This window comes from Peromyscus maniculatus, chromosome X (genome assembly GCF_049852395.1).
Source record: "Peromyscus maniculatus bairdii isolate BWxNUB_F1_BW_parent chromosome X, HU_Pman_BW_mat_3.1, whole genome shotgun sequence".
Lineage (NCBI taxonomy): Eukaryota > Metazoa > Chordata > Mammalia > Rodentia > Cricetidae > Peromyscus > Peromyscus maniculatus.
In genome coordinates, this window is record NC_134875.1 from 39,471,740 (window position 1) to 39,491,701 (window position 19,962).

General features: G+C 38.0%; 1 protein-coding gene across 5 annotated transcripts in view; it reads right to left on the bottom strand.

The window, feature by feature from the left end:
• Window positions 1–19,962, bottom strand: part of Wdr44 (WD repeat domain 44) — a 99,959-nt gene continuing 79,997 nt past the window's right edge. For 4 of the 5 annotated variants that reach the window (XM_042268905.2, XM_042268906.2, XM_006992964.4 and 1 more), the window contains 8 exons: window positions 18,724–18,837; window positions 12,073–12,195; window positions 7,256–7,447; window positions 6,995–7,096; window positions 6,675–6,790; window positions 5,474–5,601; window positions 3,905–4,039; window positions 1–1,045 (listed from right to left, as the gene is read on the bottom strand). In XM_042268905.2, the coding sequence (XP_042124839.1) occupies window positions 951–1,045; window positions 3,905–4,039; window positions 5,474–5,601; window positions 6,675–6,790; window positions 6,995–7,096; window positions 7,256–7,447; window positions 12,073–12,195; window positions 18,724–18,837 (1,005 nt within the window). In that variant the 3' untranslated portion in view covers window positions 1–950. Of the gene's footprint in view, window positions 1,046–3,902; window positions 4,040–5,473; window positions 5,602–6,674; window positions 6,791–6,994; window positions 7,097–7,255; window positions 7,448–12,072; window positions 12,196–18,723; window positions 18,838–19,962 lie in introns of those variants that run through there. The other variant, XM_076562409.1, reaches the window with a different exon arrangement.

Here is a 19,962-nt window from a genome sequence, read left to right on the forward strand (position 1 = left end):
AAGTGTTGATGACCAACTTTAATGACACACATTTCATTTTCAGCAACATATGCAAACCATCAACAACATTACCAGGTTCCATTGTCCCAGATGTTATTTCATTGGTACATTATATTGGTATTTACAAGGCCTTTCAAATTCAACAACACAAAACAAAACAGCTTAATTTTTAAAAACTACAATGCTTTTAAAAAAAATGTAAACAGTTCATTTTTACATTATTGTAAAAAAGAAGACTCACTCCTTAATGTGGCTTATTTTTAAGTGAGCAAAGCCTGGTGCTCATGGATAAAGAAAAGAATTCTTTACATAGAAACATTGTGCTCCAGTGTGGCAAAGAAAAAAAATTATATATATATACACATACAAAGTAAAGAATAAGTCCACAATTTAGATCACAAAAAAAATCTTGTCCCCAAATTGAGAAATTTATAAAAAACCATTTACACATGGTTATTGACCTATTGAAAACCTATATAACATTTTCAAAACAATAATTCAGTCAAAAGATACCACGTTTCTTAAAAACGAAATTTTGTGCAAAAAAAATTAGAGCTAGAAACAAGACTATCACCCAGCAGGAGGCCAAAAGAGCCACCGCAATAATTTAACTTTGTTAGATTTAGTGCATGTAACCAAAAGGCACGCACATGTGATTAATATATTAATATCTTTTCATGCAGAAACCTGTGCATGTTTATAATTATATAACAAAACATAAACATAACAAAACATAAACTCTATGCTCGGCAATGTTAATCTAGCCACATTCTTTCTAGTCTAGGGGTTCCTAGATTGCTAACACTGCCTCTCAAAAAAATATATATTATATTTGGACAACTTTCAATAAAAGTTAAAAAAGGATGTTAGCCTGAAACACTATAATACTTTTCTCATTTCTGATACATATAGAAACTCACTGATATGGTTATTTTAAATATATTTTCAAATTAAGGTACAGTTTTCCTTTTGTTAATAAACACTTTGATTGCTCCAGTGAAGTCAGCAGAGAGAAGAACTTCGGTGTTATCTGTCTTCACAATACCTGAAAAGCAGGAAGAAAAGATATTAGTTGAATTTAAAGGACTAAGAAGCCTGTTGCCACAATACTACACGCTCACAACCCTGTTTGTACCTTTGGTGGGAAAGAGTCTCTTCCGACCATCTGTTTTCTTGATTTCTCTAGAATGCTTACATTCTGTGGTACATTTCTGCCTGACTAAAGCACACTTCCACTTAACTTCCTCTTAGCTGTTCTTTTTCTGTCTTAGGGATGTTACAGGTCCTTGGAGACTGAATGACTAAATTACTCTAAGGTAGTCTAGGCCTCTATGCCACCTAATGCTTCCATTTCAATCTCAGGATTGGAATACTAGAAGAATGTTACCAGCTGGGCAGCAGTTCTGCTGTTAAGAGGGGTCTCTAAGATGATTGATAAGGCTGGCTGTAGCACAGACATACTGAAACTGCCATGAAATGAGTACATACATTTGCTCTGTGAATGCTGACAGCACTCTGTCTTTATGGTCTATATTGAGTATCTATGTAGCTCTGCTCAGTGGCCCAAACACTTACCTTTTACATTTGCCAGCCATGTAAAAACAGTTGACAAACGAATTCTATGTTGTTGATTATCTATAGACTAAAAACTGTAGATATAAGAAGTACTGATTCCTTAGAGGTCGAGGAATTTAAATTTTCATTGAAAAGTTGGGTGAGGAAGACATAATGTTTTCACTCTAGGTTTGTTAATACCGTCTTGTGAGTCTTTGAACATTCCTTATACTCCTTTTGGACTATCTTAAAAGGCAAACAGTGCAGCAGTAGTAAAGGATTTAGAGACATGAGAGAAGCAGAAGAAAATGAAAATTCTTTATTGAGACTCAAATAGTGGCTGGAATCTTAGCAAAAGCAGGTGAGGCAGAGGTTTGAGGAGGCCAGCCTCAATCTATAGTGAGTTCCAGGTAAGCTTGAGCTACAGGATGAGACTACTATATTACACTGTTTTTAATTCTTATTACATGGTGTAATCATCCTAACCTTGGGGTGGGGGCTAATACAGGAAAGCCCAAAGTGCCAAATGTCAGGAATAAAGAGAGAGAGAGTGAGAGACACTGGATGTGTTTTATGGTCCCTGAGTTGCCAGTTTAATCTTAGCTATACCTAGACAGGTACAAATTTGTTTTTTTTTTTTTTCTAGATAGGGTTTCTCTGTGTAGCTTTGCGCCTTTCCTGGAGCTCACTTGGTAGCCCAGGCTGGCCTTGAACTCACAGAGATCCTCCTGGCTCTGCCTCCCAAGTGATGGGATTAAAGGCATGTGCCACCACTGCCCGGCCTTGACAGGTACAAATTTGGAAATAATTCATTAAAAGCTGTGACTCTTCAAAAAGGATCTAGAGAGTTAATGGGGCCTTGTTAATGTGATACAATTTTGAGAAGGCTTTAAAAAATATACTATAGATTGTCTCCAAGTAGGCATTTAGTAAAATCTTAATAATTATCATTTGGGTTGAAAGAAGTGCTAGGCTAGAATTCATCCTTGTTTTTAAGAGTATTCTTCAGGCCAGGCGGTGGTGGCGCACGCCTTTAATCCCAGCACTCAGGAGGCAGAGCCAGGAGGATCTCTGTGAGTTCAAGGCCAGCCTGGTCTACAGAGTGAGGTCCAGGACAGGCTCCAAAACTACACAGAGAAACCCTGTCTCGGAAAACCAAAAGAGTATTCTTCAAACAGAATGGCACAGTGAGTAGAATGGATAGTATAAATGACATTATTGGGACAGTTAATTGAAAGTACTTAAAAACTTTTCAGGAATTCAAGTAGCCATCCTGGTCTACAGAGTGAGTTCCAGGACAGTCAAGGCTACACAGAGAAACCCTGTCTCGAAAAACAAAAACAAAGCAAAACAAAACAAAAGCCCCCTCTGTACCCCTATTTATTGCTGTGACTTTATGGCTCTGTAAAAGGTCTGTCTGCAGGGTGCAGAAATCCATAAGAAAGTATTCTACGACTGCTTTTTCGAATATAAGCTTATTTTCTCTAACAACTGCTTCACATATGCAGGTTCTTAACCACACTCTTAGGACTAGTACAGAACATTTTTCTATAACTGTTGCTACAATCACTCTTACTTTTGACAGTTTCCTTTCACTTCCTATTCTGAGCATTTTAAATATCTATAATTAATTCCAGCACTTGGGAGACACAGACAGGCAGATCTCTGTGAACTCAAGACCAGCCTGGTCTACAAAGCAAACTCTAGGCCAGCCAGGGCTACACAGTGAGGCCTCGTCTCAAAACAAGTAAGTAAACAAATACATAAATGAACTTACCACTCATTCTCAAAATTGCAGGTAGGTATACAGCTACCTATTGAATCATGACTTCAGGAAGCAAACGATGATTAAGCACCGACTAAAAGCAGGCAAATACTACACTAGCGTGGACAACCCAACATTAACTCAAGCACTTAGGAGTCTCTGCCATCTCTGTCTAGAAGCAGCTGATTAAAGTTGTATGTGCTGATTCTGTCAGCTACCCACGGGGCTGCATGTGATGATGTTCTGAGTAGCTTAGGTAGTCTTTCCTTCTACCGTGTGGGTGCTGGGGATGGAACTCAGGTGTCAGGCTTGGCAGCAGGGGCCTTTACAGGCTATACAATCTTGCTCGCCTCATTTTGACTTCTCTTCAGAGAAGGCTGCCTGCAAAAATGATGAACTCCCAATTTTCCAAAATTCCTAGATGAATTTAAAGGTGTAAAACTTACAAGAAACATGTTACTGAAATGTTCAGAAATGGGTATCTAACAACTGTTATGTTGAACACAAGACACGTTCTTTGTATGTATGAAAATCTTCCCATAGGTGGCTAGAAAAAACCAGGACAAATAAAATATAGGCACCTACCAGTAGATGTGCTATCCAAAGCTTCAGCATCTTCACTTTTATCAGTACCTTCTAATTTTTCAGATTGAATATCCGAGGATAACATCAAACTTGGGTTTGGAGCAAAGATGGCTGATGTAACCACTGCATTATGTGCTGGGAAAAAATTATTTCAGGATAACTGAGAAAGTTTATACTATGCATCAAGACAAAAATGAGACTATAAAAAAGACCTTTTAAAACACGTAAGACTAATTTAAAATCCAGAACCATTTTTTAAAAAATTGTCTCATATAGGTTCTATGCTTCCATACTTTTCAAATGTTAGGCCACAATAATTCTCGTTGGTATAGAAAAATGAAATAGTCTGCTACTGAAACACAACCACATTTGTTAAACTGCCAATATGGCTTGAAGATCAGGTTGCGCCTTGCTCTAAGTTTCTCCATGTCTTGCTGTGGGTGGCTCCATAGTACAAAGCAGTGTTTGACTCCATTTTGAATAGGAATGCAGAGACAGGCTGACTTTATATCTTATTTGTACACACAGACACCATCACCCGTCCAGCACCAACTACAAGCACAGACAAGCCACAAGGGTAGCACCTACAAACTCATCAAAGTAGACTGAAAGCATATGACTACAAGGGCTTATTAAAACTTTATCAGAGAACAAAATGGCCCCAGAACTTAGTGAATACATCGAAAGGTGGGAAAATCTCATCTGGACCCTATAAAAAGACAGAGCCTATCACTTTAATGGTAGTGGTTACAAACCCAGTGAACCGCTATCTGACCACCTGGTCCATGTCAAGAATAAAGAGCTCCTAATTGTCCTGTAAGTTTAAGCTCAGCTTAGTCTTCCTGCTGGAAGTGTCCCACTTGAATTGCCTGCCTGTCACCTGCTTTTCAGTCCTGTGCTTTCACAGTTTGGCTGTGGGTTGCTCTGCTGAGCCTCCAGAAACTCTTCCATTGTGTTCCTATGTCTTATCTAACTACCCCAGTGACTTTCTTTGCATCTATCTGCCTCTGCCCCAGTAAAGCTTCCTTCAACTCTGTGACCTCTTTAACCCTTTTGTAGCCACTCTATAAGCTACTAATTAGTGTGTCACGTGAATGTGTGATGTGAAACTTAATATTAGTAAGTGAAATAGAACAAAAGGGCCAGGGAGATGGCCCGGTTAGTAAAGGTTCTTGTTACACAAGCCTTACGACCTGAGTTGATCCCTGAAACCCACGGTGGAAGGAGAGCACCGACTCTACATAGTTGTTCTCTGGTCTCTACAGCTGCACAGTGTCATGTGTGGAACTATACCACCCACACTACCCCCACACAAGTAATGATTCTTAAGAACTGGGATAAAAAGAACCTGTGTTGGCCGAAGGCCAGCTATCAAATGAAACTGGGACTTCTTGGGAAATTGCAGCCAACAAAATTGTTGTAACTTGAGAGTTTATTGTTATTCTATAAATTCTGACATAGTGGAAGACATAAGTCCGTCCATCTATGTTTCCAGTATAGTGCGGTCACAACGAATCTCTACTCCTCTATAATAAGGCACATACATAGAAGTAAGCTGCATTTGCTTACCTTTAATACCTTCCCAGAAGTCATTACGATCTCTCCTGACTGAAGTAAACTTGCTTAGGTCATGGTAAGTACTCCAGATATAAACATATTTATCTTCTGAACCGCTAACGAGGTAAGTAAAGTCATGGCTATATTTGAGCAGGACAGGTCAAAAAATAAACAGAAAAAAAATCAAGGTTTCCTTCTATCAGTGCTTCCTAATTTAAAATATCTAAAACAACACCTGAGGGAGATTGTTGAAAACTAGAGCCATCTTCTTATTCTGAAGACTATGAAGGTGGTTTGATGCAGAGCCAGGCTTTTTTGATGCTGTTGTTCATTGCTACTTACTTGTTCTAGCACTGTTATAATGACTATACTATCTGTCACAATAACCAGGCTAATCTTTTCAGACATAGGGATGTAAGCTGTTGTTCACATCTTGAACATTATTAGTGCTGAGGACCCAACCCAGGGCCTCACTGAGCTAATCCTGACTCTACCAGCATTAGTATTTTCATCAAAGCCCAGGTAACTATGATGTTTAATCTACTCTAGGAGAACTAGTGCCTTAAAGGATAACAGAAGTAGAATAGTTCACCAGTTGAATGGCTGGGTAATTACTGGGTTCTTCAAGAAGAAAATAACTGACTTTGGAGAAGAGTTGATAGCAGGATTAGAAAGAAGAAAAGCTAGGCAGGTAATCCTATTTCAGGAGAGCTTACAGATCCCAAATTAAGAATTGAAATAATAATGGCAAGTAAAGGTATAATGACAAGGTACTCTACTTTAGGGTGATCAAATGCTTTCTTAGCTCCTGTACCTAAAGGGATCAAGGCAATATGTGTGTAGTGGTGGTGGTGTGGTGGGGTGTCTCTTGAAAGTTTATATAAAAGTTAAAAAGCAAACATTCTGGAGCTAAGAATCTTCTGAGCATGTCTCTGAGAACTATGATTTTAGGCCAATCATTTAATGTTCTGGGTTTTGCTTTTTTATTTGCAAAATGGAGATAGTTTTCTTACCTACCAGGGTTTTGCTTTCTTTATTTGCAAAACAGGGATAGTTTTTTTTTACCTACCATGCAGGTAGACAAAGTAGGTACTGTATGATGATGATATGATGTGATAGCAGTTATAAAAATGTAGACTTAAAAACCTTATGTAATGACAAAAAGGGAGTGAGGAAATGCCATACTTTTGGGGATTTCTCAATGCCAATTTACCTGAAACTTGCTTTGATTTGGCTGCTGCTATTGACATAACCCTTATACTTCATGGACAGTGATAGGTCTCTGAGATCGTATAGTCTGATTCTGGAGTCATTTGACGTTACCAGTATCTAAAAGAAAACCAAAACCAAAGTTAAAAATATCATCTTTTAATCTAAATTATGCCATAATACCAAAAGGGTGTTAAACACCAAGCCAATAAACAGCAAAACTACAAACAGCAGTATTCCCCTATGTTATGGCCCAGATATTAAAACTAACTTTCAAGAATCAGTACACAGTGTGGATTGAGATGGTTTTGAATACTAGAGTACCTTATTTTCTCCAGGTAAAGGTTCAATGCCAGTAATTTTTCTTCCAACCTTGTTGCGCCCTCTAGTAGATCGTACATGTATTTGTGTATGGTATTTCAAATGCTAAAACAAAATCATAAATTAAAAATACCAGAATTAGAAGAAACCTCAAGGATCATTTGTTCTAAGTCTCAGATATTACCATTTTTGCTCTATATTACAGATAAGGCATTTAAAGGCCAGAGGGTACAAATAACTTGTCTAAAACCACAAGGCTCTTACCTCTGTATCATAGAAAATACATCTACCATCATATGTCCCAATTACTGCATATTTTCCATTCTGACAGAAGTTGGCAGCTGTGATCAATTTTGTCTGACCATCTACTTCATTCCATAAAGCCACTTTTTTGTCAGGTATGTTCCATAGGCGGAGTTTTCCATCCAATGATCCACTGAGAAAATACCTGTCATCCTAAAAAGTTGGCAAGAGAATGCTTTTATTTTCTCATCAGGGAAAGCTTGGCTAATTAACACATTAAGAGATAAGAAATAATAATCTAAAATGAAGTGTTAGTTGAAAAGTATTTGTTACTGTTATTTTCTTTTTATTTTGAAGGCTGGGTACTAGAGAGTCAAACAAGTGATAGAGATAAAGATCAGTGAGCTACATTTACACCTAGCCACAAAGTCTTAGTCTTCAAGCAAGCACCATTTTGTGTACTAAAAATGACAACAATTAAACATGTCAGCTTTCATGTTGGAGACACAGAATTTGAATAACTTCATTATATCCTTAAACTGTTTTTCCAAGTATGGATGTTAATATAAATGTGTGAGTAAGCATCACATGAAAAAATGTTCTATAATCAATTAAATTTAAGAAATTCTGGAGTTTGCCGGGCGTTGGTGGCGCACGCCTTTAATCCCAGCACTCGGGAGGCAGAGGCAGGCGGATCTCTGTGAGTTCGAGGCCAGCCTGGGCTACCAAGTGAGCTCCAGGAAAGGCGCAAAGCTACACAGAGAAACCCTGTCTCGAAAAACCAAAAAAAAAAAAAAAAAAAAAAGAAATTCTGGAGTGCAAAAACTTTGTAAGATTTTCAGTTAACCTGTATTTTGAATATCCAAAAGGGGGATAAAGTGGGTAGTGGCTTTTTAATTGAATTCACCCTGGACTTTCTTTGGGTATGCTCTGGGAAACATTATCTTATACCATGCATGTTTCAGGGACATGTGTAACATTGGGATACAAGGCTAATGCCAGTTACAAATTGAACCTGCTTTTTTGAATTGCAGTGCAGGAGTTCTGTATCTAGAGAAACTGGATCCATCCTAGGCATACAGCAATGTCAGCAGACATTTCTGATTATCATAGTCTAGTGTAGGGGAGGATGTTACCACTATAAATCATCCTACAATATACAGATAAGACGTTCACCCCTCCCACTAGAACGAAGAATGTCAATAGAGTCAAGGCTGAAAAGTCCTCTGCAAACAAAACTAGTCCTACCACTCAGCTGAGCTAAATTCTGGTAATGTTATCATTACTTATCAGGGGCTGGGGAGATGGCTCAGTCAGTAAAGTGTGAGGACCCGAGCTTAGATCCCCAGCACCCACACACATGGTAACGGCACACATCTGTAACTTGAGTGCTCAGGGGCAGAGAAAGGCAGACCCCTAGAGCTCCCTGGCCAACAAGTCTAGCCAAATTGGTGAGCTTCAGGTTAAGTGAGAAACTCTTTCTCAAAGAATAACAGGAGAAGGTACAGACTCTCATTACAACTACCACCTCCCACAAACACAAGGATTATATATTAATAATCAGGACATTTTCTTCATATAAGATACTTAATTCACTGCTGAAGCCTGTCATGGATGATCTATACATGATGGATGTTCTTGAGGATATGGTATAGTAAACTGTATAGCATCTACCAGAAAAGTTGAACAAGTTAAAAATACTTCATCTTGGACTTCAAAATTTAAACTGTATTGAAATATTAGCATGTGTCTCCAATTTCTTATTCTATTTACAACTTTGTTACTTTCTTTCTTTCCAGGCAACATTATATTATAGTAGAGTCACATTGTCTAAGAAAATGCTGACATGACTGTTTTCCCCAGCCCCTGTCAAAATCTCTTCACCATAGCTTTTAGGTTTTCAAAGAAAATTACAAAAATAATTGAAAGAACTGAGACCTCAATAATAACTCTATAGAATACTATTACAAACTAGTATTTCCTTCAGCACTGCTACTTTAATAGGTGGAGAGATTTGGTTCAGTTACTGCAAAGTATAAATTCCATCCTTTATCTTACCTAAGGAAAGGGATAAGAACATTATTTAGAAAGAATATTCTACTAGTTTGATGGCCAAAATTAATAACATACAAACACAGATTATATCATTTTAATTTTCAAGTGTTCTCAAGCCTTTTAAAAGCTATAGGTTTGCCTTGGGAGAGCAATTATATTGAGGGGGAAAGTTAGTGATTTCTACGAATTTGAGGGAAAAGACGAAGAAAGGGGAAAATGACTGAAAGTTGCATTAAAAAAGACAATGGGTATTAAACAAATAGAGATGCATGACCTCACTGCAAGGTAGCCATTTACCAAACTTGGGAGGAAAGTCAATTTAGAGCCAGCTTGAGTCCTCCACCTATTTTAATCTGGCAGTAGTGGCGGTATCAATGAGTATTCTTCCTTGTGCTTACATTTGCAGAAAACCAAAACTAATTCAGCTTTAAGTATTTATGGCTCTGTACCATAAAGGCATAAGGCATCTACAATTCCATGTCAACTTTTTTCCTCTTTGGTTGAAATAAAATTAAATAGTTTTTTTTTCTATTTTCAAGACCAAGTTTCATTATGTAGCCCACATTACCCTGAAACTTACAATGTATCCCAGGCAGGTCTCATATTCATGATCCTCCTGCCTCAACCTCCTGATTGCTGGAATTCCAGATAAGTACCATCACACCTGGTAAAGTACTTGGTTTCTAGGAGTAGATATTAAAGGATTTTCTCGATGGAAATGAATAAAAAGGAACAACAATGTGAGCCAGGATCAGCGACACATGTATGTTGCCTCAACTACTCCAAATGTTTGAGGCAGGAGGATCACTTGAGGCCATAGCAACACAGTGAGATCTGTTTTCAAAAATGGTAAACAAGGCGCACGCCTTTAATCCCAGCACTCGGGAGGCAGAGCTAGGCGGATCTCTGTGAGTTCGAGGCCAGCCTGGACTACCAAGTGAGTTCCAGGAAAAGGCACAAAGCTACACAGAGAAACCCTGTCTCGAAAAACCAAAAAATAAAAAAAAATGGTTACTCAAAAATGGTAAACAAGAAACAAACAACAAGATTAAGATTAACAAGAACTGCAGAGATGGCCCCTTTGGATCAAATGCTTGCTACCTAAGCAGGAGGACTCGGGTTCTGATCCCTAGCACCTACATAAAAGTCGGGTGTGTCTGTAACTCCATTGCTGGGGCAGGGAACAAGACACGTAGATTCTGGAGAGCTTGCTGGCCAGCCAGTCTAGTCAGAACAGTGAGCTCCAGCTTCAGTGAGAGAGACCCTCACAAAAAATAAGGTAGGTTTGAAAGCATGGCTCAGCAGTTAAGAGAACTGGCTGCTCTACCAGAGGACACAGGTGCCATTTTTAGCATCCACATGGTGGCTCACAAGCATCTATAATTCCAGTTCTGAGGGATTCAACACCCTCTCTGGCTTTGGAGGGCACCAGATACACATGTGGTACACAGATATACATGTAAAAAACTCATATACATAAAGTAATAAAAATTCATTAGTTATTAAAATAAGGTAGCGTGTGATAGAGGAAGATAATCCAATGTTGACCTTAGCCTCCTCAAGTGAATACAATGGCAAGTATATCCACATGTGAACATGTATACACACAAGCGCACACACATTCATGTAAGCATACACACACACACACACACACACACACACACACACACACACACACACACACACACTATTGATTAACAAGGTTTCACAACCCTAAATATTAATTCAGGATATCACATAATTAAATTTGGTCATTACCCATTTCAGTCTCTTGAACTTTGTCTCCCTTCCACAACCCTTCCATAATTCTCACCTATAGACTCACCTTTACCATGTTACACCTATTGTTTTTTCCTTTTAGAGACAATGTCATATAGCCCAGCCTGGCCTTAAACTAGTGATTGTCCTCCACTCAGCTTCAAGAGAGCTGGCATTACAGGCATGCACTACCATGTTTAGCTATTTTTCTATCTCTAAGTCTAATATCTCACATCTTTAGGCTATAATGTACTTATATTCCATGTGTTATTAAGGATTTGAAGTGATTTTTTTTTTTTTCGAGACAGGATTTCTCTGTGTAGTTTGGTGCCTGTCCTGGATCTCACTCTGTAGACCAGGCTGGCCTCGAACTCAGAGATCTGCCTGGCTCTGCCTCCCGAGTTCTGGGATTAAAGGCATGTGCCACCACCGCTTGGCTGGGATGACTTTTTACTACTGTATTTAGAATATAATTTCCCATTTGTAATGCAAATTATTAGAATACTTCTTTTCCAACCACTGACTGATTGAAGGGTCTTACGTATCCCAGACCTGCCTCAAACTCATTGTGTAGTTGAGAGTGACTGTGAATTTCTGATCCTTCAATCACTACCTTCCCAGAACTGTGAATATAGGCATACATCACGACACCCAGTTTTTGTAGTGCTTGCAACTGAACTCAGAGCTTCCTGCTGCTAAGCAAATACCCTACTAAGCTACATTCTCAGCCCCTTCCCCCATTTTTTGAGACATGGCCTCTAGGCAGCCCTGCTGTCTTAAGACTTACTGTATAGACTAGGCTGGCCTCAAACTCACAGAGATTCACATGCGCCAGCCTCCCGAGTACAGGGACTAAATGCTGATGTCACAACACCAAGCTCAAAAGCAAAATAAGATATTAATTTTTCAGTTATATGGCTACTAACGATTTTTTAATCCTGTAGTCCCAACTGTTCTCCACGGAAATCAAATTCCTTCATCTCTATTTAGTATGACAAAGAGTATATGTATAAATGGTTACTTACTCTTGGATGGAAAGCGATGGCAGTGACAAAATCTATATGTTGAAAACAGCAAAGGCATTCTCTTCTAGAAATGTGCCATAACCTGACTGTTTTATCCATAGAAGAAGAGAGCAAAAAGTAGTTCTATGGAGAAAATGACATCAGTTACTTTATTACTAATATATATGAAAACACTACTTACACAATAAAATTTAACTAGAATTATAGTTTTATTTCCAGTTTTAGTTTTATATACTATGTTATTGCTATATGCACCATCATAAAGAATACGACTATTCAATTCACTTGAAAAATGTATTATTTTCTCGTTATTACCTAGTGTATTTCACTGACTCTAAGCCATTTTAGCATTACCTGTTGTTACATTATTTTGAATCTTACAATGGATGAAAGGGAGTATGTCAGGTACTAGCAGAGGATTAAGGAGTACTTTAGCTGTTTTAACCGGAACATGTTTAAACTTAGCTATGAACATATGAAATCTATTAATTTGATTATTTTAGTTTAGTTATTTTTCACACCAAAAATGCTGGTGAATTCTAACTTACATGGATCTTAATTGTCACTTAAAATATCTTCAAAAAGATTACTCTGTAATGCAGCATAGAAATGAAAAGTTATTGTGCTCCTGTCACACTCTAGACAAGAAAATCAGAGAACAGAAACTGACAAGTTCTCAGAATACATCATAGAATTTTCAGAGCTGGAAGAAGTAGGGTAACTGACTTAGGTAATATATTGGACCAATTACCCTGGAACCAAACACCTACCCATGAAAAGCACATGGCCAACAGAGCCTGGTAATTTCTAAAACTCACCTATTTAAAGGGCAGAACTATATATTACACTGAATGAGGAAACTCAAAGGGACTCTAGTATTTTTTTACATGTCCTAGATGACCAACAAATCAAGGCAGTGATAACATTTATTGGGTACACACAATTTGCAAAAATCTTTGTTCTTAGCACTATACAGCAACTCTGTGAGGTAGGCAGGTTATTTTCATCCTTTTGACAACTGAGTGAACAGTGAAGCACAGAAAAATAACTTGCCTAAGATTACACAGTAGAGTTAGGGTTCAAGAGCAGGTGGTCTGACTCTAGGTCTAGGCTCTAACCAAGTTTTGCAGAGTGCAGAAAAGCACCAAGATTCTTTGTCATTTGCTCAAAGTAATTAAGAACACTTAATCTGGATCTGTGTGGCAGCTCATAGTTGTAATTTTGTGGTTGTGGAGGCAAGAGAATCAGGAGTTCAAAGTCATTCTTAGCTACATAGTAAGTTTGAGGACAGCCTGGCTACAAGAGACCCCTATCTTCAAAAATCACAAAAAATAAGCAAAAAGACTAACTGCAAATATTTATTTGGTTATGTCATGTTATGAGCTATTCTATAAAACACATTTAACTCAAATAAAATTTGGCTGTATTTAGTTCTTGCTTTAAACATATGATATATGAATATATTCTTAAAATATTAAATGTGTTAAAGAAATGTTATATTTTATTCTACTGTACCAAGTTTTTGTTCAATAAATTCTTACTAAATGAAATTAACTAAAAAAATTTATGTGTATGAATGTTTTGTCTGCATGTATAACTGTGTACCATGTGCATATGTGGTGCCCATAAAGGCCAGAAGAGAGTGTTGGATCCCTTGGGATTGGAACATATAGTTGTGAACCATCATATGGGTGCTGGGAATTGAACCTAGGTCCTTGGGAAGAGCAGCCAGTGCTATTAACTGCTGAGCCATCTCCCCAGCACTGAAATAATTTCTTAAACTAATCGTTGACCTTTGGAGTCACATAAAGTATATTCAAACTGAAATTCTGTGTATAACTAGACTTATAATCTTTAGGTGGATCAGGGAATATAGTCCTCTCACCTATACAGTGAAAGATCCTTTATTACATGGGATTTTCACTCTAAGTTTTAATATTGTGTTAGTTGGCATAAAAGTATTTAAAAAATAGAAAACTTACTATAAACAGAGACTCTAATAGACACTGAAGAGAAATAACAGTAAAGTAAGATTTGACCACTACCCTTTAATAGGTTAGAATCTTATTGTAAATAACATCTAGTAATCTATGGTGGTTTGAATGACAATAGACTCTATAGGATCATATATTTGAATGCTTGGTCCACAGCTAGAGGAACTATTTAGGAAGGACTAGTAGGTGTGGCCTTGTTGGAGAAGGTATGTTACTAAGGAGTGGACTTTCAGGTTTTAAAAGCCCAAGCAATTCCCAGTTAAGTCTCTTGTCTCAACATGTAAACTCCCAGCTACTGCTCCAGTGCCATGCCTTCCTGCCTGCTGCCATGCTCCCTGCCATGATGATCATGGACTCACCCTCTGAAACTGTAAGCAAGCCCCCAATTAAATGCTTTCTTTTATAAGCTTCCTTGGTTATGGTGTCTCTTCACAGCAATAGAAAAGTAATTAAGACAGTAGCAGTTAGGTCTTTCCCAGCGAAAAGCACACCAATTTGTTATCCAATACCAAATGGTGAGCCCTGAAAACATAACATACAAGTAACATTATATTATATTGAGCTGGTTGTATTTATGTATTTAGGAACACACACACACACACACACACACACACACACACACACACACACAGAGAAAATGTAACAACAATAAAAGAAAAAAAAAGAGGCCATGACCTTGAAAAAGAGCAAGATGGGGGTGGTACACGGGAGAGGTTAGAGGGAATAAAGCTAACAGAGAAATGATATAACCTCAAAAATTAACGAAAAATCTGGCAAGATAGCTGAAGGAACAATTGAGTGAAACAAGTCAATACTCATTTTTGTTGTCAGGAAAGGCTGACAGAAGGATGCTCCTTCAGGAGGAAGCAGCATCAAAGGCACCCTGATTCATGATGAGTGGGAACCAGCCCAATAAACATATTTGGATATAAAACAAAGGTAGATGCTGCCTAAGGAACAACACCTAGGATTGTCCTCTGTCCTGCCCTACCCCCATGTGGGTGGGTGTGCGTGATGTGGGTGGGTGTGCGTGTGGGCATGTACCCCCCCACATGCATGCGCATGCATGAGCACACACACACACACACACACACACACACACACACCCATTAATGTGAGTAACTTCCATAAAAATTTTCGAAGTGTTATACCCTTGTTTTCTGTATTTATCTTTTTATGACTAATATTCATCATATCAAGAATCAAGAAGTCTCAGCTTACAAACTGGCACCAGTCATGAGGCAAGTATATAGACTAAATACTAAATATTTCTGTGACCTACAAAATTTGTAAAGAATGCAGGAAAGGAAGAATTTACGATTCTTGCATCTTTGCAATATATCCAGAATTTTCAATTTTTGTATGTTAGCTTTTGTAGGGTGATGAGCTATTGTGACATGGGAATGGGGTGAGAGAGTATTGCTCTAAAGATATGGAGTGTGAATTCAACTCCCTACTCCATAACTACACACCTGTGAATATGTTCCTTAACTCATACAAATCTCCTTTTTCAAATCCTTGATAAACATCAGTGATCTTACCTGTTTGATAACACAAAAGAGAACACATGTAAAATACTTAAGTTTGGTGTCCTTGGTGCCTAAAATCCTCTACCTGGCACATTCATAGATCATATTTTTATTTTTAATTGTGTGTGTGTGTGTGGGGGTGGTTATTTGAACATTAAGTGTAGTTGCCTGTGGAGAACAAAGGTATTGTATACCTTTGGAGTTGGAGTTATAGGCAGCTGTAAAATGCCCCCTGAAGAAGTTGGGAACCAAACTCGGGTCCTCTGTGAGGAGCAGTACTCATTTTTAACTGCTGAACCATATCTCCAGCCCCATTCACAGGTAATGTTAATTGAACATTTATTGTGTAAGTAGGTATGTTTATTTTGTTTTGTTAAGATTTATTTTATGTGTATGAGTGTTTTGCCATTTGAATGTATGAGTACTGTATGCCTACCTGGTGCCAACGGAGGCAAGAAGAGGTTGTTGGATCCCTTGGAATTGGAGAGGCAGATGGTTGTGAGCCACCATGTGGCTGCTGGAAATGGAGCCCAGATCCTTTGCAAAAGCAGCAAGTGCTCTTAACTGCTAAGCCATCTCTCTAGCCCTATGTAAGTGCTTTGTATTTACGCAGTTAATCTTTCCCTGTAACTCTGCAAAGAAGCTACTTTTATTATGCCTATTTTGCAGGTGAAGTATGGTAAAGCTAAGGAAAATGGCCAAAGATCCCACAACTATAGGGGCAAAGTAGTTAGAATATGAATCCTGGGAGTCTGGCTCCAAAGTTATGCTCTTAATTAGGTGGTTAAGGAAACAACAGATATGTTTTGAGTGAATCTGAAATATAGAATATCTAGTAGGCAGATGTTTATAGGAACTCAGTTTATTCTTTTATTTTTTTCTTTGGTTTTTTGATACAGGGTTTCTCTGTGTAGCTTTTTGGTGCCTGTCCTGGATCTCACTCTGTAGACCAGGTTGGCCTCGAACTCACAGAGATCTGCCTGCCTCTGCCTCCCAAGTGCTAGGATTAAAGGCATGTGCCACCACCGCCCGGCTTATTCTTTTATTTTCATTAAAATATAATTACAACACTTCCCCTTTTCCTTTCTCTAAAACCTCCCATGTTCCCTCTTATTCCCCCTTAAACTGATGGTCTCTTTTTCTTTGACTATTATTATTACACACACACACACACACACACACACACACACACACACACACACACACAGAGAGAGAGAGAGAGAGAGAGAGAGAGAGAGAGAGAGAGAGAGAGAGAACCTGCTGAGACTGTTTAGTGTTACACCAAAATGTAATTAGTTATGAGGAATAAGTTCTAGTATTCCATAGTACAGTTAGTGTCTGTGATTTATAACAATTTGTTATAGATTTTATAAGTAACTGGAAAAGAGGAGTCTGAAAGCACTAAATAGAAAATGGCAAATCTTTAAGTAGGTAGAGATGTCAATCATATGTTTTTTAATCACTATCTATTATATACACATATTATATTATACTTCATTAATATGCATAATTCTCATGTGTCAATTAAAATATAAAAACTGTCTGACATAAACCTCTATATGTGAAAAGGTTCTTGGGCCATTGAGATGGCTCAGAGAATAAAGGTGCTTGCTGTTAAGCCTGATAACCTGAGTTCAATTGCTGGGACACACATGGTAGGAGAGAACTGACCCACTTATCCTCTGGCTTCCATATGCACACCTTGGCACACATGCCCATGCACATATGTGCACACAGGTGCACATACACAAATAAATAAATGTAATTTTAAATTATGAGAAGTAAAAGTTCAAAATTTTTTTCAAAAAAAGGTTCTGTTCCTCTTTGTGTTCATGTATGTACATTAAATGTGTGTATACATGCATGTGGAAGTCAGAGGACAACCTTAGGTGTTATTCCTCAGACACTGCTACTTATTTTATGAAGCAGGGTCTTTTACTGGTCTTGACCTTTCCAAGTAGGCTAGGCTGGCTTACCAGAGAGCCACATGGGTCTCCTCCTATCAGTGCTGTGATTATAATGTGACATTATGCCTGGCTTTTCTTTTAATGTGAATTTTTGGGATCAAACTTAGGTCCCCAAGTTTGTAAGATATTTATTTGGTTTAAAAAGCAGACTACAGAGAGAAATGGAGAGATATTGACAGATGGGTTATATAAAATACCCAGAATACCTAAAGAGAACCAGCAATTCACAAATGCACATAGCAGGGAATGTTGATCCCAGTACTTGGCAGGCAGAGGTAGATATGGAGGCAGTGCAGGTGGGAGGATCCCATTGAGTATGATGCTAACCTGGATCACAGAGTGAGTGTCAGCCCACCCTCAGCTACAGAGACTCAGTCTCAACAAACAAACAAACAAACAAACAAACAAACAAACAAGCAAAGCAAGCAAACAGAGTTCAGGTGCAGCTTGATTTAGTTTGCCAAAATATACCATTAATATCTCCGTGCTATATAAGGTTTTTCTGACATAATTAAAATTATGGGTACCATTTGTATCTCCGGTATTGTCTAGTTAACACAGTTCATTTTTCTCAAGTCATGGTATTCAAATATGCTCTCTTAAATTTTAAACATATTTTAGATACTGATTACTGACAAAGTTTAAGGTATCAAGCAAAAATACTAAGGTGTTTCATATTTAAACACCTTACTTAAAATTTGAGACATCTCCTTAAAATTTTAGAAAACTTTTGAGGTATTCAGTGGCAAAATTGTCCCTTTACTGCTGTTATAATAGTGCTCTATGGGAAAAGCATCACAAAATGAACTTTTAATAAAAAATCAATAATTGCATAAAGGTAGCAAGTTAAGCCTTAAAGCAGGCTTAACGATGGACCAGACTTGATCTTTGTAGCTGAAGTCCTATCCATTTTGTGAAGGATTTCTTTCTGGAAATCACTGCATATAAAAAGCAAATGGCAAATAATACATAGATCTAAACTGTTAAGCAATATCAACATTTGAAATTCCTCTTTTAAGAACTTAGATTAGCTTATAAATAACTTTCACAAAGTTGACAGCCTATGCTTGCTAGTGTTACAACCATAAAAATAAGACATTTTAAAATCCTAATGTCAAAGTCATACAGAATTAATGCATAATTCAAATAATAATTTCTTACTTTAGACCACGAAAGATCAAGGAGATCAGCAGTATGCCCTTTATATTTGCAAAATGGCCGTTGCCGAAATGGTGCATTTTTGTCATCTGGGTCTTCATCAGTTCCGCTACATACCTAGTTAGACATAAAATAAACTTTACAACTGGGATGTAATGCTATCCGAACAGAACTTCAGACTTTTCCCACCCAAAGCAGACTCCCCTGTTTATGCTGATCTACTACTTACCACCTTTCTCTCTCCCGTGCAGTAACAAACTAGAAGCACTGCTGGAGCGATATACCATGCTATCATATCTTTCCCCCTCGAAAAGAGCCCTTTCTTTGGCCTTTTCTTAGCATCTGTTTCTTCAGGAGAAGTGGGCCAGCTCAAGCGGTTGAGTCATGACTAGGCTAAACTTCTTTAAGATTAGCTTACTCCATTTCCCAAGAATGACTAGTTTAGCCACAGGGTGTGTTCAACAGAGCTCACTTAAGAGACTTTCCCCTTTTTTCCCTTGGAACATTGTTGTCTCCAAGTGACATTTAAGACAGTAGCTGCCCTTTTACGGCCATAAGGCAGGGAAAGGCCCAAGACAAAAGAGAGTGAAAAGCAGAAAATTGGTGGGATTCTGTGTCCCTGATGATACTTCTGAGCTAACTAACCCTGGGAAACCTTACCTCAACTCACTTCCTCATTACTTAAGCCATTTTTAGTTAGGTTTCTATCATTTGACAGAAGTGTGTAGAAAATTAAAAAAATTAGTTAGTGAATGCTTTGTGTATTCATCATCTGAATGAATCCTAGCAACTTTTTGAAATAGGAATTAGCACTATGAATATGAAGACATTAAGAAAAACCCTGTAGGTCCAAATAACACATTAGAATGTCACATAGCCACCTGTGAACAAGAGACTCAAGGCAGAATATAAGTTATCTAACTCTTTTTTTTTTTGAGACAAGAGTTTCTCTGTGTAGCCTGGAATTCACAGAGGTCCACCTGCCTCTGACTCCCGAGTGCTGGGATTAAAGGAGTGTGACCACTACCCAGCAGTTATCTCTCTACTGGTTTAGAGCATGTAGCATGAAACAAAATACGGAGTGTCAGCTAAGCCTTTCATGTTTAGGAAAGAGTAGCTAGGATGAGGATGTAGACAAAAATTCACAAAACTATAAAAAGATATTAAGTTGGAAAGGTACTCTGAGACCACTTCATGAAGGATCTCAAACTTGTAGCTCCAAAGTCTTGGTGGTAGAAGGCC